At 34.8% G+C, this 14,596-nt stretch overlaps 1 protein-coding gene across 8 annotated transcripts in view; it reads right to left on the bottom strand.

Moving 5' to 3' along the window:
• ANKRD12 (ankyrin repeat domain 12) overlaps positions 1 to 14,596 on the bottom strand; it is a 124,054-nt gene that overhangs the window by 17,998 nt on the left and 91,460 nt on the right. For all 8 annotated transcript variants that reach the window (XM_059140087.1, XM_059140086.1, XM_059140085.1 and 5 more), the window contains one exon: positions 348 to 5,068. In XM_059140087.1, the coding sequence (XP_058996070.1) occupies positions 348 to 5,068 (4,721 nt within the window). The remainder of the gene's footprint in view (positions 1 to 347; positions 5,069 to 14,596) is intronic.

The raw sequence follows: 14,596 nt of genomic DNA, 5'->3' as shown, positions 1-14,596 counted from the left end.
AGAAAACACTGTAGACCAGTGCTGATTGATAAGGTAGCCGCTAGCCACACATGGCTATTGAATGCATTTACTTTGAACCGAGAGGTACTATACGTACACCAGATTTCTAATACTTAGTACAAAAAAAAAGAGGAATATAACATGTCTCATTCATAAACAACTTCTCTACACTGATATATTTTGAAGTAGTTATTTTGAATATACTGGGTTAAATAAAATGTTTAAATTAATTTTACCTGTTTCGTTTTACTTTTTAAAATGTGGCTACTAGAAAAATTAAAACTACGTAAGTGACTTGCATCATACTTCTACTGGACAGCAGATGCGTGTTAAGTGACGTTACTTACTGTGGGAATGCAAATCTTGCTTAAGGGGTTTCCATCCAGGAGATAGGATCCATTAAATGTCACATACTCATCATAATACTGAGGTGCTTGAGGAATAACACTACACAACAGTTTGCGCTTTTCTTCAATTTTTTTCCTTATGTGCAAGTATTCAAAATACGGATTCGCTCTCTCTGAACTGTATGGCTGAATCTCATCTAGTTTCAAGGAGTCTACAATGGCTGCCAGAGACTGCTGAGTTTTCTCTTTTGCTTGCAGTAAAGAGGGACTCACTTGCACAGGCTGTGGTACACGTGACACTTTCCTTTTCCGTGGGTGGTGAATCTGGGGGTCATCTTCTTCAGTCAACCTTATTCTTCCTCTAGGAGATGAAGATTCATTGTCTTTTTCTGAGAATAGTGTACAGCTAGCAAGAATCTGTTTGCTCTGATTTGCCACCATATTTGCTTTGTTTCTAGTCATCCTCTGAGGGATCTGGTTTTCAGTTTTATCGTCATCAGCATTTTCTTCTAATTCTACTTTACCTATTTGACCATATTTATGCATCTCTGGTTGAGCCGGTTGTTGTAAATGGTTTTCCAGACTTGATAAAGTGCTTTGTTGTGATTCTTCATCCTCCATGGAAAGCAAACACTTTTCACCTTCAGGGCAATGTTTTGGATTATCTTGATCATTTAGGTTTCCTTTTGGCATCCCTGTACTCATTTCACATAAATCAGAATCACATTTATCATTCAGGTGAGTTAAGACCAAACTCTCCAGTTTGTTTTCTTTATCATGTGAAATAACCTGTATATCAGAAGTGCTACTTTCAACCTCATGGCCACTGGAAGACTTATACATTAGTTTGCTAAATGTGTAATGTGTATTTAGCTGGGAAGAAGCATCACTTCCACTAAAGTCTTTTTCTGGTGGTAATACAGACAAAGTATTAGCCTTTTCAAAATTTGGCGATGCTTCTTGAACAGTGCTTTCAGAGTACACTGGGACAAAGGCATCTGTCTTTTTGACATCTGTTAGGACAAAAGTATTTTCCATTTCTTTCGTACATTCATTATCAGTATCTAAAACAGAATTCATAATTTGAACTGCATTTTTCTGTTGTGCAATACCCAGCTCTTGATTGGCAACATATGATACAGACATATGTTTAGAAACAGATTCAGCATCTGAAAGTGATTGGCTGTGGAAAGAACAAGGTTGCTGTGAAGGCAGAAAGGACACTGGGTCCTGAGCACAAGAGTTTCCTGGTAGTTCAGTCTGGTGAAGGGATAAAAAATCCGTGTTCTGTTCTTTTAGTATTTTGTTTTCAGAATTACAAAAACCCTGAACAGAAGAATCTTGATCAGGTGCACTAGAATTTGGGCAGCTCAAGTCACCAGTGCTTAATGACTCCAGTCTGTCATTAGGCACCTCCCATGATTTATTTTGGATCACACCAACCTGATTAGATTGCTCTAAATGCACAGGACTGTCCATTAAAGTGCCCACTGGAGCAGTACTCTTGATAACATTTATATCAGCTGAAATGTATTTGCTGCTTACAGATCTAGTTGGAGAGGCAGCAAAACTGGAATGAATGTTAGACACATTTGAAAGTTCTCTTTCAGGCACATTTGAGGGCACCTCAGATTTGGGAGAAAGACAAGTATCTCTTGGCACAGCTAAGCCACCTTGACTGCTTTCTTCTGATACTGTTTGGAATTGTTTTGTATGTTCACAAATGACAGTTGGCATACTACATCTTCGAACTTCTACAGTTGGTCTCCCCTCATTTATAATTAGTTTAACATCTTCTACAGAAGATGATCGGAGATGGGATGTTGGAAGTCGGCTTGTATATGGTGGCTTAATCCGCTCTGGAAGTTCAGCCAAACTATCTAATTCCCTTTCATGAAGGGCAGGAGATTTGGCAACTGGCAAAAATGGTGACTGGGAAAAGGACATTTGGGAATCTGAGCCCTCTAACATAAAGTCAGAGTCATATTCAACTGGAGGCCTGGGGGTTGTCACTGTGGTATGGCAGGAATCTTCTGAGCTAGCAACCGAAATCATGGATACAGATCTGGAGCTGAGACCTGGCTTTTCACTTTCTGATCTAGGAGATCTGTTTAAGCTATTATCTGAAACAAAAGATGACTTCCCTAAATTTGTTATATTTTTGGCATCAACAGATTGTGATCTGTTACTTACAACATCTTTAGACTGTTTCTCCTTGGTATAAGCATCAGTCAACTCTGAACTCTTTGACCTAGTAAGTTCTTTATTTTTGGACTCAGCTAGCGAATGCTTTGTTTTTTCTTTATCTTTCACTTTAAGTTCTAAACAATTCCGATTTCTCAACCGCTCCTTTTCTTTTTGCTTAATTTTTTCCTTGTGTTTTTTGTGCCACTGCTCTATTTCTAGGTCTTTAAGGCTTAGCATTCGTTCAAAACTTGTCTGCATTAAATCATCATTCACTAACCTCTTTTCTTTAGGTCGAGTATCTTTTGATGCTGGTGATGACTTAAGTTTAGGCTTATCTGCTTCAGATTTTACTTTGAGTAAACTATTTAGTTGAATTTTATCCTTATGCTTATCTCTTTCTTTGTATCTGTCTATGTCTTTATCTTTTTTATCTTTTTCTTTTCCATCGGGCGTTTTCAAAGGTTCATCTTTTGTTTTTTCTTTAAGGGATAAAGTTTTCTCATGTTGTGCTTTACTACTGTCTGCTATACTTGACTTCTTCTCCTCCTGGATGTGTTTGGTGTTAGTTATATTTACACCTTCTTTATCTCTCGATTTTTCCTTTTTATCTACCTCCCTGTCTTTTTCTTTATTTTTGCTCTTTTCTGATTTAGTATAGTCACTATTGTCTGCTTGTTTGTTTTTTTTTTCTATCAAGTGCTTTTCTTTGTTTTCTGCTAAATGCCTCTCTTTTTCAGGTTTTTCTTTGTCATGTTTTCTATCGATCTTTTCTCTACTTTTCTCTCTATCATCAGTTTTTTTCACAGTGGTGATATTTTTTATCTTCTCTCCTTCTTTGTGGCAACGCTCAGAGTGATGTGAATACAGCCTGTCTTTTTCTTTTATTCTGTCAACACAGTCACTAAGATCAAACTTGTCTTTCTCTGACTTATGCTCATGTTTGGTCTTCTTTTCTTTTTCAGAATTTTTTCTTTCAGTCTTCTCAACATCCTTTTCTTTAGTCTGAAACCGCCTCTCGGATTTTTCCTTATTTTCTTTTATATGCTTTTCTTGTTTTTCCATCTCTATTTCCTTTTCCATTGAGTGTAACCCTGTAGATTCTTCACTGGCATTTGTTCCTAAAGAACTGCATTCGGTTTCTTTATCTATGGGTATGTTCTCTCTTTCTTCTTTTAAATCTTTTGTTTTTTCTTCCCTGAAAGATTTCTCACTTTCCTTTTTAATCTTCTCTCGTTCTTCCTTAAAATTCCTCTCTTTTGAAACATGTTTTTCCTTGGTTGATTTATCTTCTTTTATGTTTTTTTCCAATTTTGATTTTTTTTCTGTTAGGGACTCATGCTCCATATTTAAAAACAGATCGTCAGTCTCATCACTTTTAAAAAAATTCTCTTTCCAAAATTCTCTATCAAATTCTACACTCCGCTGCAACTCTTTAGCACTATCTCTATTTTTGTACTTTTCCTTTTCACCTTCAATCTCTTTTTTATGCTTTTCTTTTTCCCTCTCTTTATGTTTCAATTTATGCTTTTTTAATGTTTTACCCTCTTTATCCATTTTTTTCAGTGTGCAATCTGAATTTTCAAGTGTTGGACTATGATCTTCATCCTTTACTTTGGCATTTGATTTTTCACCAAATTCTAAGTGGAAATCTTTCTGATGTTTATTTTTTTCCTTATGCTTACAAGATTTTACACTTGAACTTTCTGGCAAGAATTCAGATTCTGTATTATCATACCGAACAAGATCAGGCTGTAAAGACATTTCAGAACTTCCTGGTGATAAACATGTTTTAGTATGTTCTTGTTTTAGTGGTGTTGACTGCTTTTCACTTAGTCCACAAGAATGTTTGGGAGATTTACCTGTGGAGATATGAAATAAATGTAACGAAGTATCATCTTTCGGGCTAAAAGATTTTCTAAAATTCCCCTCCTCTCTGGTCTTTTCTGAGCAATCTAGTGCAGTATTAACTGTCAAGTTTGTTACTCTCGTATTTTCTTTCCCCTCTTTTTCTTGCTTCAGCTCTTGGTTCTCTTTATTTTTGTTCTGGTTCTTTAATTTTCTTTTAGCTTTGCCTTTCTGTTTGTGTTCATTTGAAACTCCATATTCCTTTTTGGTTTGTGTATCAGAATTTGACGTTTCAGGGACAGAACATGGAACAGAAACTTTTTTATTCTGAAGAATTTCTTCATCTGAACTTTCAGAACTTGAATACAAAACTCTCGATGGCTTTTGTTTTTTACTTTTAAATGATTTAGGATAGAAAGCTTTCTCCTGTTTGGTAAATAAACTATTCTTTTCTACTTCAGCTTCATTCTCTTTTCGTATCTCTTTCCTAAGAATATGTCTGTCATCAATCATTTTATTTATTTCTTCATCATCATCATCTTTGAACTCATATTCATCAAGAGCAGATGGAAGAGGTGCTTTACTGGGAATTATCTGTTTACTTTCACAGATGAGAGAGTCTTTCTCTGTCTCAGAGTCAATATTTTCATCAACACTGGAAGGATTTACAGACCGAGCCTCTTCAGAATCTAGAATAAAAAGAGAAAATCTGTTGTTGGTCAAGAGACAATAGCCAGAAAAATAAAGCTGAGAGAAAAATATAGCATATAAAGTAACTATTTCAATTCAGAAAGAAAATTTCAGAATTACAATGAAAAAATGCTTAATAAAACATGTAAGAACTCTGCTGTAGTATTACGGAAAACCTTTATAAAGAATCTGCTTCATAATGAGATCTCTTGACACTTCTAAAAGCACACAGTATAATTAATTCAGAATTCATATATCAAAGATACAGGATATAAAAATGCATCTATATAAAAAGCAGAAAATTCAGGACTAGATTCAGGGGAAACACTGGCTATATAAAATTTTACATATATGTACTTTTTTCCCCCCTGGAATGTTGAAATAAAATTCTCTGATGCAAAAAGGATTAAGAACCACTAACTTAAGGAGATTAAGTAAATGTCACATATTAACTTATATTTTCAGAATTTTTATGAATAAAATCAGCAGGGAATAATTCTCACAAAGTATAGTAACTTATATAAAGGTGAATGGTTTTGCCTACACAAGACACATGACTGTCTGGTTAAAAAAATAAAGACATGTATCCCCCAATTATATAATCAAGATTATAACAGATACATTCAGTACATATGTGATCTGAAAAAAGCTACTACGTTCCTTAATTTTCATATCTATAATTCAGACTTGACTTAGTATATTAACACTCTAGTACAATGGGGGGAAATAATGGGCTCAATTTCTACACATTTTTAAGTACATGAAAATTAACTTTAACTGCATGGAAGTTCAATTGCATTCAAGTTGTATACATGTAGCTAAAACATGCCAGATTCTATTTCACTATATCATCTTTTTTTAAAGATATTATTTTTAATTAATCTCTACACCCCATATGGGGTGCAAACTTAAAACTCCAAGAGTCACATGCTTCATTCAATGACTGAATCAGCCAGGTGCCCCTTATATCATTTTTTAAAAAAAGATTTTTTCTTCTTCCTAGGTGGGCATCTTTTCTTAGTTGAAATGTATGTTGTATACATTGGGCCTCAATCTGAAAAGAAAATCCAGGCTTCTAACTAAAGGTGAAGAAAACAGGTCTCTGACCAAGGAGGAAACACCAAACTCACTATAAAAATGATAAATTTGCTAAGTATTTATTAAAGTTTTTATTAAAATTATAAATTTAATATATCAAGCTTCCTCTAAACTGATCTAGCCCCCAAATATTCTTCTCACATAAAAATTCAAATTCCAGAAGCATTCTGGGCCATCTGTAAGGTACTGGGCACTGTATAGGAGCTCTGACGAGGTCACAATCTTTATTTTTAGAGAAGAATATTCTAATGAGTGGTATAGTTATACTGACACATGGTATAAAAAAGAATATTTTTGCAATTAAAACTGCTTGTATAGATGTTGCTCCCCATCCCCAGCCATCAATATTCAAATGTATAGTATTACATTACAGAACTTTATGTTGCAAAAAGGAACATCTATTTTGGGAGCAGTGTTTATTTTGGTCCCGATTAAGTGACCTCAAGAATATGTACTTATACAATGGGTGTTATTTGCTATTGTTAATGCTTTCTTTGTAATTGCTCTTGAGAACTTATCCCTATGTGTAGTTTTCAAGGATTTCTTTATGATCTATGTATAATTATTCTATTTATATTGTCTCTCATTATGTGATTACTTTTATTGGAAATTAGGAATGATTTTTTCCTTTGTATATGCCACAAAACCTCAGTTTTACACTAAGAATCAGACTTCAATAAATATTGTTTCATCGGGTACATAGTGTTAGGTGTGAGGGGGTGACAAAATATAAAGACAGCCCTGCCCCTTTACCAGTTATACAACCTGATAATAGCTAAAAAGGCAACAGATACTAGGTCGAAAGGGTACCCCTGGAAAGCAGTCTGCTTGGGAGAACTAGAGAAGGAAAGCAGGATTCTCAAAGTGGCGGCACTGAAGTTGAGGCACGAAAGATGTACAGGGATTTCAGGGCATGGAAATTACTGTGACATAAACAAGCAGATACAATTACAGCATATATATCATTTTACATATGGCCTTTTTTAATTGAACTGATCACATTTTCTTTTGAAATTAAATCTTCATTACTGCTTCTGCAGACTACATATTACATTGAATTAATTTGTAATCATTTAAACTGATCGTTTTACTGAGGGGACATTCAGGTTGCTTCCAATTACTTGATATTATAGATATTTAATAATGTAGAAAAAAATTTTTTGTATGGTACTTGAAAAATAGAATTATTATTAATTTGTGTATTTAAAAGGAAACAAGAAATGCATCAAAAGAGTATCTGTACTAAAACTTTTGCTGGTAGAATTATGGGTGATTTTTATTTTCTTATTAAAACTTTTTTTTTAAAGATCTTATTTATTTATTTGTTTGATGGAGAGAGAGATCGCAAGTAGGCAGAGCAGCAGGCAGAGGCAGAGGGAGAAGCAGGCTCCCTGCTGAGCAGAGAGGCCTGTGCGGGGCTTGATCCCAGGACCCTGGGATCATGACCTGAGCTGAAGGCAGACGTTTAACCAACTGAGCCTCCCAGGCACCCCAAACTTTTCTGTTTTCCAAATTCCTAGCATAACAGATAACATCATTATCAGAAAAAAAAATTTTTTTTTAAAGTTCTCTAATAGAGGGTATGCCTCAGTGATTCATTCAATCAGTTAAGTGTCCAGGTCTGGATCTCAGCTCAGGTCTTGATCTCAGGGTCATGAGCTGTGCTGAGCCCTGTGCTGGGCTCCTTGCTGGGTGTAGAGCCTATTTTATATATATATATATATAATATATATTATATAATATATATTTTACATAATATATATAATTTATATACATAAATCATATATAATATATAAATATAATATATAAAATTATATATGTATATATAATTTTATACATATATAATTTATGTATATACATATATTATACATACATATATTACACAAATATGTAATATACATAATATATATTTTATATATTATATAGTTATATATAGTTATATGGTTATATAGTTATATATATAGTTAACTAATAGGTATAAATAACACATTACTTTTTTTTTTGATTACTGGTATGGCTTATTTTGACATATGTTTGTATTTCCTCCTGTGTAATGTCACTTTATAATTTCTTCAGCCTATTTTCCTCTGGTCTTTTGTCTATGTGTATTAATACATTATTTAATACATTAAATACATTACTTAAATCATACCACACATACAATCTCATGTATGTTTTGCTTATTATATCATAGTACTTACCTTGAATATATACATTCAAGATTAAATGCAAATTCTTTAAGGGAGTATACATATGTGTACCCTAAGAGATGTAAGGTTTGTCATTTGTGTTCCTGATTCATCAGTTGAAGGTAATTAAGCAATGCTTTCCAATCCAGATATACTTTTTTCCCTATGGTTCTTTTTCAAAGACTACATTAAAAAAAAAAAATTATTTATTTACTTGACAGATATAGATCACAAGTAGGCAGAGAGGCAGAGGGGGGCGGGGGCGCAGGAGGGGAAACAGGCTCCCTGCTGAGCAGAGCGCTTGACTCAGGGCTCCATCCCAGGGCCCTGGGATCATGACCTGACCCGAGGGCAGAGGCTTTAACCCACTGAGCCACCCAGGCACCCTTCAAAGACTGCATTTTTAAAAGCAACAACAACAAAATGTAGATTTTAAAGTGAGAAAGTTAGGTTGACACTAATTAGTGTCCATGATGAGAGTGTGGCAATACTACAGTGAAGGACTGTAACCTGGCCCTGGTCAATGAGTTGCATGCACCCACTGAGCTTGTTCCACTGCAGGGTGGTCCTCAGCAACCGGTGGCAATAACCCTGCACTGCTCCCACGAAGCTGGGAGTGTGATCTCAGCAAAAGTAGTACACCTCCATGATATCATTTCACTTGCAGACCAGGCTGAAAAATCTCTTTTCTTCCCTAAGTGACCCCTAAACCTTTTGATTTAACAGGAACATAGGGCTGGTCTTGCAATTACAGTATGGAAGTCACTTTCAAAAAAAAAAAAAAAAGTAGGTTTTGCCTTTTTTAGGAGATGATCACTTACAGTGAGAAAATCACCTAGACTCTCCAAATCCTCAAATTCTTGTAGTTGAATGGCATGGCTATCATTATACTGTTATTTTCCATTTTGTTCCAATCTTTTAGTCTTTAATTATCTACTTAATCAGTAAATTTGAATTTATATTTAAAACACATATCAAATTATTTCTGAAAAAAGTTCCTTTGTTAATGTTTGGGGCACCTGGGTAGTTCAGCTAGTTAGGTGTCTGACTCTCAATTTCAGCGCAGGTCATGATCTTGGGGTTAGGAGATTGAGCCCTACATTAGGCTCTGTGCTAAGCAAAGCCTGCTTAAGATTCTCTCCCTCCCTCTCTCTCTGCCCTTCCCCTGAGCTCATTCACATTCACTTGTTCACTTGTTCACTATTTCAGAGAGAGGCAACTATTTGAGAGAGGTAGGACCAGTAGGAGAGGGAGAAACAGAGTCCCTGATGAGGAGGGAGCAGGAGAACATAGGGCTCAATCCCAGGACCCTGGGATCATGATCTTTGCTCTCTAAATTAAAAAAAAAAAAAATTAATGTTTATCACCTCAAACAATTTTATTTGGGAAACTAGTAAGGAAAATGAGAAATACAAAGGTTAAGCAATCACTCAAGCATTAAATTTTTCATTAAAGCATTTTCTTCTCCATAAAAAAAGCTAAATAATATAAGAAAGGTTAATTGGTTAAAAACACTTAAATACATTTGAAATTTGCCCTTGTACTTCTCAAGGGATGTTTAGATATTTGCAACAAACACTAGTGACACTTAGTTAAATGTTATCTGAGGTCAATATTATCCTTAGGCTTGACTTTTTCCCTACTAAGGCTACCACACATTTCTATCTTTTCTTGTATGGTATCCAAAAAAGGGGCAGCAAGACCAGCACATGTGACCAATGCAGAGACATGATAATATATAAATTCCTCTTTCAAAATCTCTCCAAAACCACCAATATGCATTTGACAAACCAATTACATCACAAGTCTAGTAAGAAATTCAGGAGTGTCTGGACTTTGAAAATGTCTGAATTATAATAACCTTTAGGAAACATATAATTATTCTAATGTCACATATATTCTCAGAGTGGATGATAATGATGATACAAAACTAAACACACCATGACCCTAAAATTTGAACTTATAGTGAAGTTCAGGTTTCTACTTTTCCTTAGAGCTTCAGATGCCTAACTTGGACACTCTTGGACTCCTTCCAACCATCCTAACTCAAAATTGAGGACATTCAACTCCTTACTTTCTCTTCCGAAGCTTTCCTTTAGCTGCTTAAAGCCACTATTTCCCACTTTTGTAGCACATCTATCAACCCACTTACTCCAACTGAAAACCTCTGAGCGATTTTTAACATTCTCAATTCCTCAACTTCCAAAATTAACTGTTCAGAGTTTCAATCTCTGGACTATCTCTTAAAATCCATCTTCTATTCCCCCTACCACTGTTCCAGCTCAGTTTCTCATCATATTCTGCCTTGATCAGTTATTACCTTAACCACAATGTGGCCAGCATTACAGAATATATTATGTCTCTTCTCATCTGAGGGCTCCCTACTCGAGGATAAAATAAAAACTCCACAGATGGTATGAGACTTTTGAAAATCTAAAACATGATTTCTCCTACTACCATTTATTCATAACAGCAATTAATATTCCTATTTAAGAGACATATAAACAGAGTCTGAGCCAACTAAGTAGCTTGTCCAAGGTTACCTCACCCTTAGGAAATGTAGCCCAGGATGCTTTTGTCCAACTTCACAGTATTTTCTACATTGTCTCCCACCTCTCATTTCTTCCTATTTGCATTGGCCAGACTAGTGTATTCTACTCATTCTTCCTCAAGTTTACATGCATATTTATGTGTATTCTGATCAGTGGCTCTTAGTATTTCCCAACTACTTACCTAGAAGATATTTTAGATTAGAGGTTAGGAGGATGAGTACTTCAAGAATTTATAAATAGAAAGGGCTTGGGGTAGTACCTATTATAGGGAGGGTGTTGGGTAGGGGACTTGTCTTGAAGCTATGTTTGCACTGGCATTTATGGAGATTACATGTTTATTTGGAATGGTTTGGAAAGAGCTGTATTTAATTTCTCAAATATCCTTTGGGAACATCACTTCCAAAAGGTGATTTTTAAGAAAAATCTGTTATTCTCATCACCTGGGAAATGGTAGGTTAAAGACTGTTTCTCAAAAAAAGGCAAAGGGCAAAGGGAAGGCTATCTGCTTCACTATATCCTCAATGCATTCCACCTATTCTAGATGAGCAAGTGCTTAAATACACAAATGCACAAGATTCAGCTTCCTAGAACCCTACAGTAATGTATTACTTTATTTTTAACAGCATTTGCCTAAATCTGTAGCATCCAGGGAATGAAAAACTTGTATTTTATGTTTGTGGGATGGAGGACGTTAGGGATGGTAGTGTGCTTAATTACTAAGAAAACAATGGCCTACTTATGGAATTTGAGAGTCCTTTGTGGGAAAGTAACCTTCAATGAGGTAGCTGTAATTTTCTGCTTGTTTTCCACATTATTCAACAGATATTTTAAATGTAAGTCCATGACTTACACTTGGGAACTTTCACTATAACATATGGTAGGTGCTTAATAAGTGTAGAATAAATACACAAAGAGGGAGTTTTAGAACTACATTAAGAAATCCAGAAATCAAGTGGGAATACATATGGTAGAACAGGAGGACTGTAAAAAGGGATATAAACATGAAATACAAATTTACTCACTCTACAAGTTTGTATAGTATCCAGGTGGCAAATGATGCTGCCACTGATACTATCTGGGTAATTCACTGCTGATGTCCCTTTTAAACTCAGCAATTTGAAGAGGTGGCAAGTATTTCATCTACATGCCATTAGTTCCCATATCACCTGTCATGTGGAGCACAGCTCTGTTCTTTGATTTGCTTTAAGCCACCTTGAATTTTCATACAGCTTGTACTTTCATACATTATCCACTAAAATGCCTTTCTTCCTATATTGATCTCCTGCTCTTATGTATCAGTTGCTGAACTGTTTTAGTCAGCCCGAAACTATTTTTAAGCAATAGCACCATTTTTATATAGTGTTTATACAGTTATTTGAATACATATGTATTGTGTTTGTATTTATCAGAAAAACTGATAAACTGGTTAACACCACAATTAAGACAGAAACTGAATGGATGTAATAAAAATAGCAAATCTTTACCCTCCTTCAGCTCAGTGAAGACTGTTCAACTGCAAAGAACAGGAAAATTAGAGAACCCATATGAAATACTAGATATATGTACACTGTGTTGATATTCTAAAAAGTAGTGATGAAAATAAGGTTTTAAAACTAAGGATGAGGCTCCTGGGTGGCTCAGTGGGTTAAAGCCTCTGCCTTCGGCTCAGGTCATGATCCCAGGGTCCTGGGATCGAGCCCCGCATCGGGCTGTCCACTCCGTGGAGAGCCTGCTTCCTTCTCTCTCTCTCTGCCTACTTCTGATCTCTGTCAAATAAATAAATAAAATCTTAAAAAAAAAAAAAGACTAAGGACAAAATCATCATATATATATGTATACATATATATATAATCTATATATAAATATATTTTATATATTATATTTATATATAATTTTTATATATAAATTATAATATATATCATATATATAATTTATATATATAATTTATATGTATAAATTGCATATATATAATATATAATTTATATATATAAATAAATATATAAAAATAAATAATATATATGATATATGATATATATTATAATTTATATTGTATATATATATATATAATTTATTTATTTGACAGAGAGAGAGAGAGAGAGAGAGAGAGAGAGCATGCACATGCAGGGGGAATGGCAAGCAGAGGAAGAGGGAAAAGCAAGCTCTCCTGCACAGGAGGAGGGAGCCCAATGTGGGACTTGATCCCAGGAACCTGTGATCACGACCTGAGCCAAAGGTAGTGACTTAACCAGCTGAGCCACCCAGACACCTAGCATGTAAAATATTTTGATAATTTATGTGAGGAGTTTATGCCAGTACCACTAGAAATTAGTTTCAAAAGAAGTCCAATGTTCACCCCAGTCTTGACAAAATTAAGAAAATTGATCAGAACCATTAAAATCATCTGCTCAACCTCCAGCAAAATTTCTTTGTAATAACTGCAAGCAACTTTTCCTTCTCAATGTTAAAGCCAGTTTACCATTAAACTCACTGTAGATAAACTATGAAAATTTGGAATCAGGCAAGATAATACGTGGGAAAATAATGTTCCTTAAATGAAATCATGGAGATGCAATGAACAAAATTCAGACTTTGAGAAAATTTACTCACAAATGATCAGGGTATTTCAACACAAAATTGCAAGAATGTAAGAATGCAAGGAAGCTATCTACAGATTAGAAGATACTTGAGATATATAACCCAATTTTCAATACATGGACTTTATTTGGGTTCTGACTTTAAAAAAGTCAAAGAAAAAAACCTTTTGATTTTATGAGGCAATCAGAACTGGATACTTAATATTAAAATTTAATAATACCTGAATATTTAATAGTAGTAACATTTAGTTTAGGTATGGTAATGGTATTGTGATTATGTTTAAAGTAAAAGATTCTTTCTTTTACAGATACTTACTGAAACATTTTCTAGTGAAATGACTTCAAAATGACGGGGTATGAAAGAATGGAGAGAGGCAAAACAAGTTGGTCAGAAGGTGGTAATTAGTAAAACTGGGTCATAAATACATATGGGTTCATAATACTGTTCTACTTCTGCATATATTTGAAAAATTTGATAATAAAGGTAAAACCATTAATTTGTTTACAATTACACTATAATCTATTTAAAAATGTTTTTTAAAAATGAATACATCATACAATATACAGAATAAAATAAAAAGCCCTAAACATATATACTGTAGTTGAATTTTTTTTTAAAGATTTCTATTTATTTATTGGACTGAGAGAGAGAGATCAAAAGTAGGCAGAGGAGTAGGGAGAGAGAGAGAGAGAGTGGGAAGCAGGCTCCCCGCTGAGCAGAGAGCCTGATGCAGGGCTCAATCCCAGGACCCCGAGATCATGACCTGAGCTGAAAGCAGAGGCTTAACCCACTGAGCCACCCAGGTGCCCCAGGGTTTTTTTTTTTTTTTTTTTAAGATTTTATTTATTTATTTGAGAGAGAGAGTATGAGCATGAGACAGAGAGAGATCATGAGCAGCAGGGAAGGGTAGAGGAAGAAGCAGACTCCCTGCTGAGCAAAGGGCCTCATGTGGGACTCGATCCCAGGATCCTGTATCATGACTTGAGTCAAAGGCAGATGCTTAACTGACTGAGCCCCCCAGGTGCCCAGGGGTTTTTTAATTTTTTTTAATAAATAATTTTCTTAGTACAAAATCAGGTAAAATGTAAGCACA

This window comes from Mustela lutreola, chromosome 11 (genome assembly GCF_030435805.1).
Source record: "Mustela lutreola isolate mMusLut2 chromosome 11, mMusLut2.pri, whole genome shotgun sequence".
In the NCBI taxonomy this organism is placed as follows: Eukaryota; Metazoa; Chordata; class Mammalia; order Carnivora; family Mustelidae; genus Mustela; species Mustela lutreola.
Note: the sequence above shows the minus strand (reverse complement) of the source record. Positions and strands in the feature narration are given on the sequence as shown.